Genomic DNA, 19,102 nt, shown 5'->3' with positions numbered 1-19,102 from the left:
TGTGCCGACGTGGCCGGGCGAGAGAGGCGAGCGCCGGGCAGGGACGGCGCAGCGGCTCCGCGGTAACGTGGCTTCTCCTGCCCCGCTTCTCCTCCCGCTTCGCTTTCCTCCGCCGCGTCCCAAACGCCCGAGCGGCGCCTGCTGCGGCTCCCCCGAGCCCCGGCCCGGCCCGCCTCGGGCTCTTCCCTCCGGGGCGGGAGGCTCCGAGGGGTCGCTTTTGCCCCCCCTCCCCCCCGAAAGGCCGCGCCGGCTCCGCGGGTCGTCGTCCCCCCCCCCCCCCGGGGCCGTCCCTTCCTGTGAGCCCCCCTGCCGATGCGTAAGACTCGGTGGCAAACGGGTTGAATCAGAAATACGTTGCTTGCTGATCTCTAAATAGTAAGGAGTCCAGTAGCACCTTTCAGACTAACCAACTTACTGTAGCATAAGCTTTCGAGAGCCACAGCTCTCTTCGTCCGATGCAGGGGAGTTAGCCAGCCGGGTTAGTCTGGATGGGTTATGTCTGCCTCCCGAGGAAGGGAGGCAGAGAACAATTCTCTGAAGAACAGCGCGGTGTTGCGAGAAGGTTTGCGCAGGCACCAAAGTGCTCGAGAAAGGTCTGGGATCCTTGCCACGTATGCACATTTTAAACGAACTTTTCCTTCTTCTGTATGTATTGTCTATCGCTGTTGTGGAATAGATGAAATTCAGAGGAAATGTCTTTTAAAACATAGCTGTGTCGGCAGATGTCAGTCTAACCCAAGGAATTGCCTGTATTGATTTACTTTCTTCAAAATTAAATCCCCAGTGTCTAATGTCTGTAAGCGAGTTTGGTTTCCTTATTTAACAGTTCTCATGCTTGGAAATAAGAACATGATAAAATATCTGACTTCTGTATGTCATTTTTCTTATTTTTGTGTGAGTCGAATTGTGATGATAAAAATAATAAAGGAAAAATATTATCTTGGAGCATGTCCTCAATATCAGATTACTGTTTTGGAGCATGCAGTCTGGGAATGTTTTCTGCCCAAACAATTGGCATTGTCTTTATTAGGATGGCACAACCAAAATAGGGCTCCCTTGGGAAATGCTCAGCAACAATGAATGTAACGGTATAATCCAAATCATCCAAGTCCGCCAGCCTCAAGCTTATCATGTGTGTCTCTTTTCTTTCGGGTCCAGGAGAATCGCTCCGCCTCAGGGTCCTCCCGATGGGCACCCAAATAACTGTATGATATCTCTTCCAGAGATGATTTTGATTATACTGTTTGGGAAAGGAAGTTGTACTGATTGCATTATTTATTGGATATGACTATTTATTGAACGATCTATTTATTACTATTGTATCGTATGTATTAGAGCACTTTGTCACTTTAAATTTCACTGATTTGTGTGTTGGATTGTAGAAGGTATCCTTGGAAGGGGGACACCTTTATTGTAATAGCAACAGATATGCTACATAGATTTAAAGTATAGAATCTGTTTCAGTATATAGAATCGATTTCAGCATTTGTGTTAAAATTTCTCAAAGCTATGCTATGCTGTCTTTTTTAATCTTGCAGTTGAAAATAATGAAAATACGGGACATAATGTTATAATAGAAACACTTAGAAGTTAACAGTTAATTTGTCAGGTTCCCTGGGCATTGTTAAAGTTCCTCAGTTAGCATTTGTAACTTTACAGTCAACGGATTTTCAAGTGACATTGTGCAAGTGTATATGGCACACTAAATTGATTATTCGGAGTGCCGTTGTGATGATTCTCTAACCTTTAACTTCCGCAAACCCATTGAACAGAAAAGTAGACCAAGTTCTATGAATGGGTCGTCCCCTTGCGTACGCCCCGTGCCATGAAGTCCAGCTGGCCTATGGCAACCCAGCAGGCAAGAGACGAGCAAAGGTATTTTGCCGTCACCTGCCTCCTCACGGTGACCCGGGACTTCCTTGGGGGCTGCTCAGCTAAGTGCTAACAAGGGAGGGCCCTGCTTCGCTTTGGGGCTCTGAGGAGGCTGGGCTGGCCTGGGCCATTCCGGTCAGGGTCATCTTACTAAGGACTATCAAGTGGCTGCTGTAACACACGGCCCGGTCACGGTAGTCAGCTCTCACGTTCTTTCCCCGCAATCTAAAGGCACGTAGATGTTTTCTGCAACGCCTCACTCGTACAGTTTCTGGATGCCTTTTGTATATCTGAAACATTTTTCCTTTTAAAGGATACTTGTATTGTACTTTGCTATATAGAAAGGCAAGATTATAGAAAACCTCTCGAAAACCTGTATTTTTCATGCAGACTTGGGATTCCATCGTGACTGGCAACCAAATGTATGAAAAATTAAAGAGGAGTCTAGTGGCACCTTGAAGACTAACAGTTTGCTCCCCCAGATGCATTTAATGAAGTGCTCGTGCAGGAATGAATGTTGTTAATTTTTCTCAGGTGCTGCTGGATTCCAGTTTAGTTTTGCTGCTGCAAACGACTCTTCTGTAGACCGTCTCTTTGGAGAAGTGCATTTTAAGAGGTATTGGTGTTCTGTCAGTGATATGAATTCTGTGACGGCGTCTTCGTGCATAGAGTCCATCTCTGGATGCAGTTGTTGAACAATAAAGACGCCCGCGCAAGCCAGTCCCGGGAGCCAGGCCCGTGAAACGTCACGAATGCGGGGGGTGGGGCAGGTCTAAGGATTGGGGTGGGGAGGGCTTTCCTCCTGTATTGCCCTTTTCCCAGGCCGTATTCAAATTATGTCTGTGAGGGGAGTTGCAACTAAATAGCCCCGCAGACCCACCCAAAGAGGACGCTGGCTGCTGTAGCCCTCCACAGGTGTGGGTTTGGTGGCGGCCCTTCCTCCTCCTCATCTGCCTGCCCTGGGGCAGAAGTAATCAAATCGTTCCATCACTACCGACAGAGAGACGTGGTGTGAGGAGGCTGCCCCTGTTGTGATAAACAAACTGCAAATATTTGCGGGAGTGGGGGGGGCGGGATATACAAGAGAAGAATGCGGCCCCTTTAAGGAGCACTGGCTGCATATTTCTTTCTTTCTTTATTTATTGAAAAGCCCTTTCTTGCTGAGACTCAGGGTGGATTACCACTTAAAACAATGTAGTAAGAGCTCTCTTGCCTCAGTCTAACATCTTACTCCCTGGTCCGGTTCTGAGCGTGAGAAAGGATGAGTGAATGACAAAGAGCCAATTCCCAACATTTCATTAGATATGGAGCCTCGTGGCGCAGAGGGGGAAGCGGCAGTACTGCAGCCCAAGCTCTGCTCACGACCTGAGTTCGATCCCAGCGGAAGCCGGGTTCAGGTAGCTGGCTCAAGGTTGACTCAGCCTTCCATCCTTCCGAGGTCGGTAAAATGAGTACCCAGTTTCCTGGGGGTAAAGTGTAGATGACTGGGGAAGGCCATGGCAAACCACCCCGTAACAAAAGTGTGCCAAGAAAACGTCATGATGCGATGTCCCCCACGGGTCAGCAATGACTCAGTGCTTGCACAGGGGACTAAAGGTAAAGGTAAAGGTTTTACTGACCATGGGGTGACCAACCTTTACTTTTTTTTACCATTATATATAGATGTTATTTCAAATGCAACTCTATAGCCCCGTACAGATGTTATGTGTTGGTACGCCTACCTTACATACTGTGAGGGTGCACAATTTGCAGTCCTGATGATAAGTGTATTTGCCATTTTGTGTGAACAGGACAATGCATGCATTTTCCAATTGCAGAACACACAATCAGAAACCCAGCTTACTGAGGTATGCATTTGTACATTCCAAAGCTGTAAAATACACATGTTGCCTTCGTTCACACAAAATGTGCGTCAATGTGTGTATTGTGGGGATTGCATCTAGCACGCTTTCCTGGTAAGGGAGGCTGGAGCGCCAGGCTTCTAGCTTGAGGTAGCGAAGGACACAGTGTGTTCCAGTAATCTTCAGTCACAAAAAGGAATTTTTTTGTTTAGTTTTCATGTGTTTGTAATTGCATGTTAAGTTTCTTTATTTCTTGTTTGTTTGCAGGATTTTAAAATGTCTGGTGGCGCTCATGAGGCATTAATTCAAGAGGAAAACAAAGAAATATTGGAACAAAAAAGTAACGTTTCAGTCTCTGTCACAGAAACATACAAGGAAACACACAATGAAACAGCAAAACTTGTACGATCACAACATGAAAAGCAAGTTTCTGAATGCTCCAGCGATGGACAGGAAGGGGCCCTGGCCGCTTCAGGCCATCTGCTGAATGAGGAAACGTCTTGTGGAAACATAACTGAAATTGTTCCTGGTGAATGCAGTGAGGCTGTGAGCCTTGAACCAGAACCTGAAGCACTGAATGAACAGAGTGGCCCTGTAAGAAATGCTCTTCTCTTTCTTTCAGATAGATTTCCTTTATTTATTATGCATTTGTTCTACAATTCAGTCAAAGGAGTATCTTAAATAGGGTATGTCGGCCATATTCCTTAGGGTGATGGCACCATGTCAAGCTTTTACCTATACACATTACAAAGGGAGAGAATATACGTTTTGTGTTCCCAGCAGCAGTCTCACGTGTAGTGCCATTCTTGTAAAGTATTGATGTCTGCATCCATTCTTGTTTGCATGAGGCTCACAGGATATGGAAAGGTGCGCATGCAACGCATATTGCCTGGTCTACGGATGAAGTGGGCTTTTGCTGGCAAAAGCTTGTTCCATAGTAAATCTGTTAGTTTTTACAGTGCCGCAGAGCTGCCCCTCTTGAATATATTAAAAGTACTGTCTAGTGATGTGATTTATCAGCCCCTCCCCTGACCACATTTTAATGCCTGTACACCCACGTCTTTGGGTGCAGAAAGGGACATAACTATGTAGCATTTTAAAGGAATTTGCCATGACATTCTTTGGAGTGACATTGTTAAAAAAGTTCAAATGAAAACAACAAACTATGCTTTTGTTCTTACCAATAAGTGTTCACAGAATGTTGCATTCTTCTAAGTGTGGGTTATTGTATGGTTTTGGTTTCTGTCTAGAAATAAATGTTTGGGAGTATGTAATAGCTGCAAATTTTGCTTATCAGCATTCAAGTATTGCTTTGTTAAGGACAAGGGTCAAAAACTGCTCTTTTTCACATTCAATGTCACATGAGTGCAGACTTCAAGGGGAACTGCCCAGGAATGTATTTGCGAAAAACTAGGGATACAGTATCATGAACAGATTCTGTTATTTATTCAGATTGGAGGAAGCCTGATTGGTCCAAAGCAAAAGCCAAAAGACAAGCAGCCAACATAGCACACTTTTATTTTGATTGGTCTTAATAAAAGGTATTACGTGGTTTTTATCGGGGCTTTTTTTCAGCGGGAACACAGTGGAACAGAGTTCCGGCACCTCTTGAAAATGGTCACATGGCCGGTGGCTCGGCCTCCTGATCTCCAGACAGAGGGGAGTTTAGATTGCCCTCCGCTCCAAGCGGTGCGGAGGGCAATCTAAACTCTCCTCTGTCTGGAGATCAGGGGGCGGGGCCACCGGCCATGTGACCATTTTCGCCAAAGGCAATTTAAACTTTAAAAAACTCCCCCCTTGTTCCAGCTGACCCAAAGTGACATCGTTGTGTGGTCTTGAGTTCCACCACCTCTTTTCCCAGAAAAAAAGCCCTGGTTTTTTATTATAGAATAGTAACAGTAGCATGTTTGCTGCATATAGACTTTAGCTGCACGCACGTTGTATAAAACGTTTTGTTATGTATTAAAATCATTTACAGTGCAGTCCTAAGCAAAATTACATCCTTAGCCCATCAACATAAACAGATCTCAAAGAGTGTAGCTCTGTTTAATGTTGCCCTGTTAATCCTTTGAGAATTCACAGACAATAGATAAATTTAAAATCTAGTTTCTAGAACTAAGTTTAACCATCACAGTCAGTAACACAAATATTTTTTAAAGTGGCAAAGTTCCCTCAGGATGACAAACTTGAGGTAATGATCCTTGCGGATGGAAAGAAGGCGCTCGCAGCGTGGTCTGAACGAGCGGCCTTTAGTGCAGTCGTGGGGGCACCAGAATGCCCACCGATGGTTTTCCTGACACAAATTTGCTTCTTCCCCAAAGCAAGGCTTTATTGCTGTCCATTGATGTACATATGCTGCAGCTGGGAATTTTCCACATCATTTAATATGTCAGATTAATTCTGTTTTGTTTCAGCAGTGCTTCATTTCTGTATTTGGATTTATGCTTGTTTTCAGATTTCTGCTATCCCTACTATATTGTATTGTTTATTGAATGCCCCAGCCGTTGATCAAATGGACTTGCTCTGTATAATCCACACAGAGTCTCAGTGAGAAAGGTGGATTATAAATAACATACATAAATAAATAGCCAATCCTGGCTTTCCTATATCTCATTGGAGCAAGAGGTACTTCAGAAGAATCCAGAACCCTTTATGTCTGTAAGGAGCACCCCTTCCAAAACAGCTGCCCCCCATCACAGGGAACTTGTGAGAGCGGCAGGCAGCCTCTCAGGACTGTGATTGGCCCCAGCACCCCGTGGCAGCCATTTTCTGGTGGCATCCCCTCCCCATTCTCAACAAGTTCCCACAGGCTGAATGAGGTTAGAGGCCCATGCTCTGAGCAAAGAGCTAGTCAGACTGCCCTTTCCCTTTGACTGAGCTGCACCAGAGGGAAGCTGGCATATTCTTCTGTGACTGCTTTACCTGAAAGGGTGGGGAGGGAGAATCCTATTGCTAAGCTTTACTAGGGAGAGCAGCCATCCTCAGTTGCATGCACACCTCACTGGGTAGTATGTTACCATTAGCAGCTAGGGTTAGGGTTGTCCATACAGGACTTTGAGTTGTGTGACTAATTATTTGCTACAGCCTAATGATCCTGTAATATCCAGGGATGTATCAGTGTAGCTCTCCTTACTGTTGTGCCTGGCAGCTTTTTGTTGTGATCTGGGGAAGCAAGTCAGGTGTGAAAGGATACGGAGACGGGCTATTATTTTTGGTGGAACCAGAGCATTTCTCTGGAATCTATGCATAAAGATGTGCTACCGCTCCCCCTCTTGACTGTTCATCGTTTTTGCTGTGTGTATAATACACATGCCCTCTAGACAGCAGGCGTATGTGCTACACTTTAAACCAAGAGTGGCCAAAACATAGAAGCTAAGAATTGGCTTTATATATATATATAAATAAAACCATACTAACAGTTGCTGCTTTTTTTCCTGGTCAGCAAAATTAAATCAATTTTAAATCATACTGCATTCAGCTAATTCTTCATTTTAGAATGTAAGCAGAAAAGATGCCTGATTGATTTTGGACAAAAGATATGTAGGACAGTGCCTGGAAGAGAAAATGCTTTATTCTGTCCCTGTGACCCCAGATGAAGAGAATCATACACCTAGACAGTTATTTTTTTTTCTAATGGGCTGACTTCTTTTCAGGACAAAATGTCCAATGCATTGTGTAGCTGAGTTCATAAAGGGGATGAAGGTTGAAAAAAACAGAAGGATTTTTAGCTCACTGCGGTGGTTCTGATAGCCGAATACGGTGGTGATTCCTGGACTTCATACGTTCTGAGAACCATTTTCACATTGCTTTGTGTGGCATGGCTTTTGTATGGCATTTCAGGGCTCTTATTGGTTTATACTTTTGAGTCACTCCCTGTGATCAATTATATTTATTCACACAGTCTTCATGACTTTTTTTTCCCTTTCAGAAGCGTTCTGCCCTTTTTTTGGCGGAGTAGGGGGGGTCAGATAGGAAGTTGCAGATTCCGTCTTAACTGGCAGGTAGCAAATGGTGCATTTCAACAGCTTGTGACCTTCCTCCTTATGGCCAAAATTGGACCCTATTGCCTCATACAAATCCTTAAGCCATAAGAAATTGCTTGGTCTCTATGGCATTACTGCCTGTTTTGTCTTTACACTGAATGTTATTTCTCCAAGCATGACAATTTTAAACTATTCTGTTTTTCCAAATGCCAGCAGCTTTATCGGACTAATGTGATTTCCGGACAGTGCCCTGAATATGTTTTTTTCTCCTCCCCTATAGGATGTGGATTCACCGCCTAAAGGGAGTAGATGGACAACCTGGGGGTCGTGGGGCAGGTCGCTGCTTTCAACAGCATCAGCCACAGTTGTTAAGTATTTAGACCAATAAAACTGTTGTATGGCAAGCTAATGGCCAAAGTAGGCTTACTGTGTGAAAGGCACACATGTGTGGGTAGGGGAAAGAGGAAGTTAATTGCTACTTTGGTGTTTTGAAGCTGGTGAAGTGTCGATGGGAAGAGATGGTGTTTAACCCTATCCTTCCATGCTTGAAAATTAAAATACTTTTCCAAAGCTGCTGCGATTGGCATTTCTGGGGAAATATATGGCAGAGCTTCTTATCTGTCCAACATTACTTTTCCCAACCTCAGAATAACCCTGACGTCAGCATGGCTTCAAACTGTGTCCTTGGCTATTCTAGATGGTTGGTACTCTCAGACTCCCAACTGTTGCATAGCTGAGCATCCGTGGAGCCTTGTTAGGATAAATTAGGATAGTTAGGATAAATTTACAGAAGTAGTCAGTCACTCCAAATCCAATATAAATAGACATACAAAATCAGTAAACCAGCACAGTTAATAAATAGTACAATCAATAAATAATAATTATTATAAATTAATTAATAAATTAATTCTTACAATTATTCTTATAAAAGTCCAACTGGTGAGAAGTTCATAAGTCCACGATTATTCCTCTATTCCTTAATAGGTGATGTTTTCTGTTGTGCAAAATTCCTGAGAGTGACCACCAATCACGTTGAAGAGAACTAGAGCTCAACATTTCTTTTTCTTTTTTTTAAAGATTTTTTATTGGATGGGTTTACAAACATACACATAGAAATCATTATCATTATTCACCCCATTGCATTTCCCCCATCCTTCCCCCCCCCCTTTTCTGGTGACTCCCAGCAGTTTTCCATACCCAACTTAATCTAAAAAGTATATCATATAGATTCTTAAAGTCTATAATAATAATATAATAATGTAATATATATCTACATTATACCTATCAAATCTCTTTAATTATCTTAACAATCTACACTAACTATATTGCTTATCTTAGTTAAAAATATAAAAATTATATAAGTAATAATAGGTACATATACTAACTAAAAGAAAAAAACTACATATATATGTGTAACATACTATTCCTTACATACCAATTAACTATATTATCTATATTTCACATATACTCCCTATAACCTTATTATTCATAATTATACTCCCCTGTGAATATACTATACTAATCCAATAAAATACAGTAAAATATACCCCTTTTTAACCTTAAGTAAGTTTATCTCTCCCCTACTTCTCCAAAGACCACAGTTTCCCCTTCATGTCCCACTTTTTCTCCACATATTTCTTAAATTTTTCCCAGCTTAATGTATAGTCCAATTCTTCTTGTTCTTTCAATTTCCTTGTTAATTTGTCCATTTCTGCCATATTCAAGACTTTCAGAATCCAATCTTCCATAGATGGTATCTCTTGAGTCTTCCACATCTGTGCATAACACATTCTGGCCGCCGTAATCATATAAAACACCATAACTCTGTCCATTTTATCAAAGTCTTCTAGGTTCATACATAATAACAGCAATTCTGGGGTTTTATTTATATTCCTTTGTAAAATATCTGACATAACTTTAACTATATCCCCCCAGAACTTCTTAGCCTTATTACAAGTCCACCACATATGATAGAATGAACCTTCATGCTGTTTACATTTCCAACATTTTTCAGACATCTGGCTATTACCATTGGCCAACTTCTTCGGTGTTAAATACCATCTATACAGCATTTTATATACATTCTCACGCACCGTGGTACATGCTGAAATCTTAATTACATTTTTCAATACCTTTTCCCAAGCTTCCATTGAAATTTCCTTATTACAGTTTATTGCCCATTTGACCATCTGAACTTTAACAACTTCCTCCTCTGTAAACCCTTTGAGTAATATCTTACATATTTTAGAAATTAATTTCTTCCCCCCCTGAAGCAAACAATTCTCAATATCAGAGTTTTGTAATCTAAAACCATTTTTCCTTTTGTCTTTCTCATATAAGTCTTTTATCTGCATATATTGAAACCATCCATATTGGAATGGCAATTCTTCATTACCTTTAGGCATATAATTATTCTGTTGTATCTCAAGAATTTCTTTATAGGTCAACCAGTCTTCCCCTGCATATTCTGTTCTTGGGTTTACTACTTCCGCAGGGATAATACACATTGGTATAGTCTCTTCTATATATTTCTTATATTTAGTCCATACAGCAAACAAGCTTCTTCTTACATAATGATGTAAAAACATAGAGTCTGCTTTTACTTTATCATACCATAGATATGCATGCCATCCAAATAGTTTATTATATCCTTCCAGTGCTAACAACTTCAAATTCTTCAATGTCATCCATTCCTTAATCCAGTCCAGACATATCGCTTCATGGTATAATTTAAAATTTGGTAATTGTAATCCTCCTCTATCTTTCGCATCATAAAGTACTTTCATTTTAACTCTGGGTTTCTTTCCAGCCCAAACAAAGTTTAACATCGTTCTCTGCCACTTCTCAAATTGTTTACTGTCTTTAACAATAGGTATTGTCTGTAGTAGAAACTTCCGGTTCGGGGTAATGGAGAGACCGACGTGATTCGGAGCTCCGGATCATCCGAGGTGCTGTTTTTTGGGCTGGTGGGGCTTCCAGATCGCCCACAGCCCCCGGGTTTCAGTCAGAAACCCGGCAAGAATGCTTTTAGCCCTGAGAGTGAAGGGTCTCGGCGGGTGGGAGGCTCTGAATTAAGGGCTTCTCCCCCAAGCCTTGAGATCCTCCTCGGAGAAGGGCGGCCAAAATCTCTGCAGCAGCTTCGGGAGTCATTAAATTGACATAGGCTCTTTGTTCCCCGAGCCTCGGGAACAGATTTGAACAGATTTGGACGTTTGAAGCAGTGAGTACAACCCAAGAAGTCCGTATTAAGTTAAGATTACTATCTCCCCCAATGGACCGTTTTACTGAATAAAGACTTAAATTTTAAAAGAACTAAAGACTGAGTTACCAAGCTGAAAAAGTATATTAAAATTAGATGAAACATGGGAGACTGCAGAAAACCCATCTAGTGTGCAAAGAAAATGCCCAGAACTGTGGCTAGCAGACTTTCCATTCCATGGTTGGACTCACCTGTGAAACAGATGGGGTGTGTCTAATTGGGACATGTGCAAATTTCCTTGCATGTTGTTGTATATAGGGGTGGTCAATTGAAATTAATATTGCTTTGAGGTTACACACCTATGAACCTATGAATTATTCTATTGCTGTTATATGTGTTAATTTGGTGTATAACCTGTGGAAATATATTGACCACCTGTAATAATCTGTATTCTCCTGTGCGGCTCTTTTCCACTTCTAGTTTTTTGGTATTCACCGGGGGAAGCCTCCTCTTGTTACTGGTATTAGGAGAGGAGCAGGTAGCAATGCCCACCCACCCCCCGATTAACCCAGCTGGTATTAGGAGAGGAGCAGGTGGCAATGCCCACCCCCAGCCTTAACACAGTTGGTAATAGGAGCAGAGCAGATGGCAATGCCCACCGCCACCTTAACACAGCTGGTATTAGGAGCGGATCAGGTAGCAATACCTCTCCCTGCCTTCACACAGCTGGCATTAGGAGCAGAACAGGTGGCAATACCCCCCGCCTTAACCCAGCTGGTATTAGGAGCAGAGCAGGTGGAATTTTCCCTCCCACCTTTACACAGCTGGGATGAGGAGCGGAGCAGGTGGCAGTGCCCAACCCCTGCCTTAACCCACCTGGTATCAGGAGCTGAGCAGGTAGCTATGGCTGCCACCCTTAAGACAGCTGGGATGAGGAGCAGAGCAGGTGGCAATGCCCTCGCTCCACCTTAACCCAGCAGGTATTAGGAGCAGAGTTGGTGGCAATGCCCACCCCCCACTTTAAACCACCTGGTAATAGGAGCAGAGAAGGTGGCAATGCCCACCCCTCACTGTAACTGCAGCTGCTATTAGAAGCGGAGTAGGTGGCAATGCCTGCCCCTCCTTCAGCTACCTGGAATCCGGAGCAGAGCAGGTGGCAATGTCCACCCCCTTCCTTAACCGCAGCTGGTATTAGGAGCAGAGTAGGTGGAAATTCCCATCCCCCCTTCAGCCAGCTGGAATCAGGAGCTGAGCATGTGGCAATGCCTGCCCCCCCCCCCTTGAGCAACATGGAATCCAATGCCCACTTCGTGCCTTCACCTGGCTGGGATCAGGCGCAGAGCAGGAGGCAGTGCCTGCCCTCTTCAACCTACCAGAATAAGCCACTGAGCAGGCGACAATGCCCATCCTGTCTTCACCCTGCCAGAGTCAGGAGCCAAGCATGCAGCAATACCTGCCTCCTCTTCAACCTGCCAGAATCAGGAGCAGAGCAGGTGGCAATGCCCGCACCCCCTTTACCCAGCTGGGATCAGAAGCAGAGCGGGTAGTAAAGCCTGCCACCCACTTTCACCTGTCAGGATCAGGCACAGAGCAGGAGACAATGCCTGTTCCTCTCTTCACCCAGCAGGGAGCAGGTGGCAATGCCCACCCCCCTTCATCCAGTTGGGATCAGGCTTGGAGCAGGCGGCAATGCCTGCCCCCCTTCACCCAGCCGTATTCAGGCGCAGAACAGGAGGCAATGCCCCCCCTTTACCCGGCATGTATCAGGCATGGAGCAGGTAGCAAAGCCCACCACCCCTTCACACAGCCGAGATCAGGTGGATCAGGCATGGAGTAGATGACAATGCCCACCCCTCCTTCACCAGGTAGAATCAGTGACGGAGGAGTAGCAAATGCCTGCCTGCCCACCCTCCCCTTTCTAGAGCCCATTGTATTTTTTTCCCACAACGGGCTTTGTTGCTAGTCACATAAATAATAGATATAACACCATTTGTTTCCTCTGTCTGATATTTTCTGTTAAATGTATGTAGAACTATTGGCTATATTAATTCCACTGCAGGGCAAGGATTCACAGCGGTTAAGGAAAAAGCAGCTACGCTTGGGCTTAATGGACCTTCTCCTGGTCTCTCCGATGACCCTCCTTTTGACACAGATGAAAGCTCCGTCACAGGTACTAAAAGTGGTGTGTCAGATTCTTCACAGTCACACCTGTAGATAGGAGATTTGATATGTTGTTCCTGTATATTAATTTTATGCATTTTTGCATTCGACTAAGATGTTGTTTGTTTTGCCTTTAAGACTCTGAGGAGATCATACATGAAACCTCTTTGGACAACATGCTGTCGTCTTCATCTCCTTCAGGATCAAATGGAATGTTTTCTACCCTCTCAAGTGCAGTACAAAATACTGTAAGTAACTCTTATTAAAGGAGGGGGGCATATATCAAGGGAAAGTCAAGTAGCTTTTGTAATTATTTGCTTATTTGTTAAAAAAAATATTCTTTTAAAACCTTTACCTTTGGACCTTTAATCCAGTTCCTCCTTACTTTATCCTAAACGTTTACCTCAAGAGGGCTCTGGTCACAACCAACACATTTTTGTTTGCGCTCACACAAATCTTCAAGTGTTCTCTACTTTACCAAAGTTTTACCTTGAGAACGCCTTCCCTTTGTACTTATGTGATATTTAGATTGCTCTCTCTCTCTGACTCCCTCAAAAGAGTTTTGTTGCCCCCAAAGGCTCCCCAGGTTAACAGGTAATATAGAAAGGCTTGTTAGAGCTGGTAGTTTTGCAGAGCTTTGATAAGTGTATTGGTTCAGAATAGCTCTTAAGCTTCGCGGTTTTACAAATAACTATCTCTTCTTAAAGGTATATTCACAGATTCAGTCAGTCTAATTTTCCACACGTATTTTTACTAGCCGACTAAACTCTCTTCTCATCCATACTGACAGATTCACTCAGGTCTTTCCACACAGATTGCCTGACCTAGATAGAATAATCACTTTCTCAGATATATACCCAGCGGCACACAGTTTCCCTGACCTACCCAGGATTAGGCTCTCAGGTTTCCACACAGTTTGTCTGATTTAGCCAGATGCCTTTCTCTGAGACACCCAAAGACTGACCCAACCGGAATCTCCTGACTGGTTAGCTCTCCCTCAGAAACACAGGAACAGGCACTCTCTCAAGCTCCACATAGTTTGCCTGACTTAACTACAATAAAGACCTTCTCTCAGAACACTGATTAAAAACTGCAGTTCATCCTGGTGTTTTCTGTGCATATGTCTGTGGCGGGCCATGCATGCGCAGGCCAGCGGCAGATGTATCGAAACTCCAAAAGGCGCGAGACGCTTGCCCAGCCTCTTTGTGTGCTTTTTTGAGTGGATGTGGCTACAGAAGGCAGGGTGAGTGGCTCCCTCCCTCAGTCCTTTAGCCACTGCTGAAGAAGGACGTGCTTCAAGCTCCTCTTTGAATCCAAGCAAGAAGATAGAAAGCGAGAAAGAAGATAGAAAGCAAGCAGAAGCTGCCTTTGAAGGCACTTTTCAAGAAGTGTCTCAAATGTAGTTCCAAGATGGCCCAATCTGATGGGCACGATAAATGCCTAATGTGCCTAGGAGAGGCACATGATACCTTGTGCTGTGGTGTCTGCAAACAGTTCACGCCGAAAGCCAGCCATGAGAGGGCATCGCGCCTAAAAGGGGTGCTGTGGGAGTCAGCCACCCATGGTGTTTCTGACTGAAGTCTCGAAGGTCACTAATAAAGGACCACGGCGCCCAGAAAGGGCCTCCTCGGTACCTCCAATTTCAGCTAAAAGTGCTGGCAATGAGAACCAGTCAGTTCCTTCTACTTCGGCTACAATCACCACCAATAGGAACCAGTTGGTTCAGAAAGATTCCAGACCATCTCAGCCTTCTTCTGAGCCACCATCTAAAAAGGCCAAGCTGAAGTCGAGGCATACTGAAATACAACCAACTCCAAAGCCACACAAGAAAAAGCAGTCAGCAGCTTTGGTTCCTTCCGCTTCTGCGGCTTCCAGCCCACCTGCGGTTCCAAGACCACCTTCTCTGACTCCAAGGAAACATTTAGCCTCCATTCCTGCTATACTAGACAGTGAAATCCCAGATCTCTCAGAACTGGGAATGCCGTTATCCCCACTTGCACCCTCTCCAGTACGAGCTACACAGAAGGAAGCAGCTTCTTCGGCTCCGAGTGACAATGAGAGTTGTGTGGAATTCATTAAAAGTCACAGGTGTCCCTGGGTTCCATACCCTTATGAGTCACCCTCTCATTATGGCTACGGAATGGAAGGATTTCCGGGCCTTTACCCACCGCCTCACTACTTCCTTCATGATGAGTACTACTCTCTCAAACCTCGCTCCTTGGTCACAAAGACGAGACCCCCCTTGGTTCCTCCAATGGTTGCTGAAGACACCAGGGCTGCGGAACCAAAATTTGATCCACCAACACCTTCACCTCTTCTCTTCAGAGTTAGGTGTTGGAAGATCCTCTATTCAGAGTAAAGGACCTTCACGTCTACTCTGAACAACTAGTCAGAATGGCAAGGACATTGGAGATCGAGGTGACTTGCTCGGCTCCAACTTTGTCAGATCCAGTCTTAAAGTTCTCCACTCTGAGGCAACGGGCCTTGTGGCATTCCCGATTATGCAGGGAATGATAGATGTCACGAAGGACATTTGGTTGACTCCAGCATCCGCACCGACAACTTCAAAAAACTTAGACAACTTATAGAGAACCAAACAAGATGGGGCTGGTTTTCTGTTCAATCACCCTCCTGCTAATTCCATTGTTATGGAGACCTTACAGAGCAAGGGCCTCCCACAAGGTGCTGGTCATTCTGCCCCCCCAGATAAAGAGGGTAGAAAGCTAGATATATTAGGGTGAAAGGTTTATGGTTCTTTCGCCCTAAACTTCCGTATTGGTGATTATGAGGCCATTATGGCCAGGTACCAACTGTTCCTGTGGGACAAGATCGGGTCCTACCTTAGTCTCGTCCCTGGTGAGTAGCAACGTCTCACAAAAGTTCTCCAAGGTGAAGCCCTTCAGCTCTCTAAGCAGCCAATCCTCACTGCAAAACATATTGAGGATTGCTCCACATGAGCTATGGCCTCAGTCATTGTGATTCGGAGACATGCGTGGCTTAGAACCGCCTCCTTAGCCCCACATCATAGGTTAAGGGTTGAAGATCTACTCTTCGAGGGAAATGATCTTTTCTGGTCTACTACTGACAATGCACTTAAGAAAATCAAGGATGATAAGGTGACTGCTAGGTCCTTAGGGATTACCCCGGTCATTCCATACAAGCACCAGTTCCATCCTAGACCCTATCCTCATTACAACTCCAGGTACAATCGGTTCCTGTCTCAACCCAACCAACACCTATCTCGAAACCAGCATCAGGCTCCATCTACAGTTCCTTTCAATCAGCCCAGACGGAGATATTACCGTCATAAGTCTAAGGAGGGTTCCAGTTCCCCAAGAGAACAACTGGGCGTGACCAAACAGTTTTTGGTGCCAAGCTGTCTTTTCCCCTCCCGGTTGGTCAATCCCTGCCCCTATGTGCATGAGAGAAAATTACTCAAGAACTCTGGGTACTGTCAATAGTTCGAGAAGGTTATTCCCTAGAGTTCGAATCCATTCCCCTGAATGTTCCTCTGCAGTCCAAACTCTCCCCTCCCACCCTGCCTCAAGCACTTTTGGTGAAGGAAGTGCAGAGCCTACTACTGAAACCAGAGGATAGAGCGGTGACATCCTCTGGTTCCTGGTTCAGAAAAAGTTCAGAATGTTGTCATTAAAAGATGTTTTGCCTCTTTTGGGAAAACACTGTTGGTTCGTTACTGGGGATCTAAAGGACACATAATTCCACATCCCAATACATGCTTCTTACAGAAAGTACCTTCAGTTCCAATGCGGTTCTGAAAGATACCAGTACAAAGTCCTTCTTTTGGAGTCTCCTCTGCCCCTCATGTATTCGCCAGGGTTATGGCAGTAGTGGTCGGCCATCTCAGGAAGAGGGGTTGCACTGTATTTCCCTATCTGGACAACTGGCTTATCATGAGCCAGTGCAGAGAGTCAGTCTCCTGTCAAAATAGAAAAGAGTCCAGTAGAACCTTTAAGACTAACCAACTTTACTTAACAACCAAGGAAAAACAGTCTCCTACAGGAAAAGTGTTTTTGCCATATATCAAAGGAATTACTGATCAGATGGGAAAGCTTATGAAAAAGCATAACCTTCAAGCAGTATTCAGACCCACCCGAAAAATACAACAGATGCTACGATCAGCAAAAGACAGTAGAGACCCCCTCACCTCTGCAGGAGTATACCGTATACCCTGCAGCTGTGGACAAGTTTACATCGGGACCGCAAAGCGTAGCATCCAGACAAGAATAAAAGAACATGAAAGACACTGCAGACTTGGACAACCTGAAAAATCAGCAGTGGCTGAACATAGCCTAACTCAAACAGGGCACAGTATCTTATTCCAGGACACCAAAATACTGGACAACATTTCCAACTACTTTGTCAGACTGCACAGGGAAGCCATTGAAATTCACAAGCATAAGCAAAACTTCAACAGGAAAGAAGAAACCTTAAGAATGAACAGAGCATGGTTTCCAGTTCTGAAAAACACCAGGCTAACAAAACATTCTATCCCCGACAATAGCCCTGCAGAGAAGATTAGCACATCAAGTACCAATCCATATGCAAAAGAACCTCCTCAGGATACAGTGAAGCCTCCCGCCATTAGCATTCCACACCCTGGGAAACTCTTACAGGATGACTCAGCTCAACCCCACCCCTCCTGAGTAGATACAAATGACCTACATCTTTTCCACACTGTGACACTGAGAGATCTCCGTCTTTTGGTGCTACACCACTGAAGATGCCAGCCACAGCTGCTGGCGAAACGTCAGGAACTACAATGCCAAGACCACGGCAACACAGCCCGGAAAACCCACAACAGCCATCGTTCTCCGGCCGTGAAAGCCTTCGACAATACATTGATAGTTCTGTTTGCCAGACTTCAGCTCTGGCCATCGCAAAATTGGTTTGTCTGGGTTTTCCATCTACAGTACCAGAACCTGTACAAGCGGTTCTCAGTTCCGAGGATTGAAACTTGGTGGAATGACGAACGGATCCTAATGGTGGGGACCCCATTCAGTTCCACCCCCATTCATCTCTCCATCTACACAGATGCCTCTCTGTTGGGTTAGGGGGCTTACTCCGGAGACAATCAAGGAGACATTAGCCTTCTGGAACTGGGGGCTCTATGGTTTGCTCTGAAAGCCTTCTTGCACCTTTTCAGGGACAGGATTGTTCATATCTGCATGGACAACACAACTGCCATGCATTATCTGAACAAGCATTGGGGCACATTTTCTCAGTTCCTCTCCCAAGAGTCCTCCCTGATTTGGGAATGGGCTATTCAACATCAGGTCTCCCTTATGGCTATCCATATTGCTGGAGAAGACACCACTCTGGCAGATGCCCTGAGTTGGTCCAAAGATCAGAACTACTATTCCCATGGATTTCCTTTACCCCGTATTCTTATGTTGGGGGGTTCCCAACATAGACCTCTTTGCTGCTCCACTCAGCAAGAGGTGCCCCCAGTACTGCTCTTGAGCAGACAAGGGAAAGTCATCCCCCCGGTGTAGAATTCTCTTCCCCAGTCAGGAACATACTTTTGCAAGCCAGGAAACCTTCCACATGAAAGCCATACTCTAGGAAGTGGAAACATTTCTCTTTTTGGGCAGTTGACCATGGTTTTAACCCTTCTTCGACAACCTTGCCATCTGGGACTACCATACGCAAGTTCCCAAAAAATGAATTATGCAGAATCCTACCCATCAAATATTGCTCCCAGATTTTCTGATATCATTTTTTTAGCAATGGGCCTAAGAGGGATTTCCAATTTGTAGCGATAACCAAATGAGCAGAGGCAACCAACTTCAAAACAAGAGATCTAGTATTCCTATCTAGCAAAGGGTCATGCCAAAAATCCAATAGGAGAAATTCTGGGGAGTATGGCAACGAAAGACCCACCATGTTGGATATCTCTTTGTGAACCACTCTCCAAAATTCCTGAATGAGACGGCATTCCCACCACATATGTAGGGTCGCACCTTTCTGCTTACAAGATCTCCAGCACAGAGGGCTCAATGACCTATTCATCCGATTCAATTTATGTG

The 19,102-nt window shown here is 44.5% G+C and overlaps 1 protein-coding gene across 1 annotated transcript in view; it reads left to right on the top strand.

The window, feature by feature from the left end:
* The first annotated feature begins 345 nt into the window (after positions 1 to 345).
* FAM114A1 (family with sequence similarity 114 member A1) overlaps positions 346 to 19,102 on the top strand; it is a 73,850-nt gene continuing 55,093 nt past the window's right edge. The window contains exons 1-6 of the mRNA XM_054990678.1: positions 346 to 611; positions 2,407 to 2,488; positions 3,981 to 4,307; positions 7,977 to 8,064; positions 12,955 to 13,065; positions 13,194 to 13,303. Coding sequence (XP_054846653.1) covers positions 3,990 to 4,307; positions 7,977 to 8,064; positions 12,955 to 13,065; positions 13,194 to 13,303 — 627 coding nt within the window. The 5' untranslated portion in view covers positions 346 to 611; positions 2,407 to 2,488; positions 3,981 to 3,989. The remainder of the gene's footprint in view (positions 612 to 2,406; positions 2,489 to 3,980; positions 4,308 to 7,976; positions 8,065 to 12,954; positions 13,066 to 13,193; positions 13,304 to 19,102) is intronic.

The sequence above is a fragment of the Eublepharis macularius genome, chromosome 10 (genome assembly GCF_028583425.1).
Source record: "Eublepharis macularius isolate TG4126 chromosome 10, MPM_Emac_v1.0, whole genome shotgun sequence".
In the NCBI taxonomy this organism is placed as follows: domain Eukaryota; kingdom Metazoa; phylum Chordata; class Lepidosauria; order Squamata; family Eublepharidae; genus Eublepharis; species Eublepharis macularius.
Note: the sequence above shows the minus strand (reverse complement) of the source record. Positions and strands in the feature narration are given on the sequence as shown.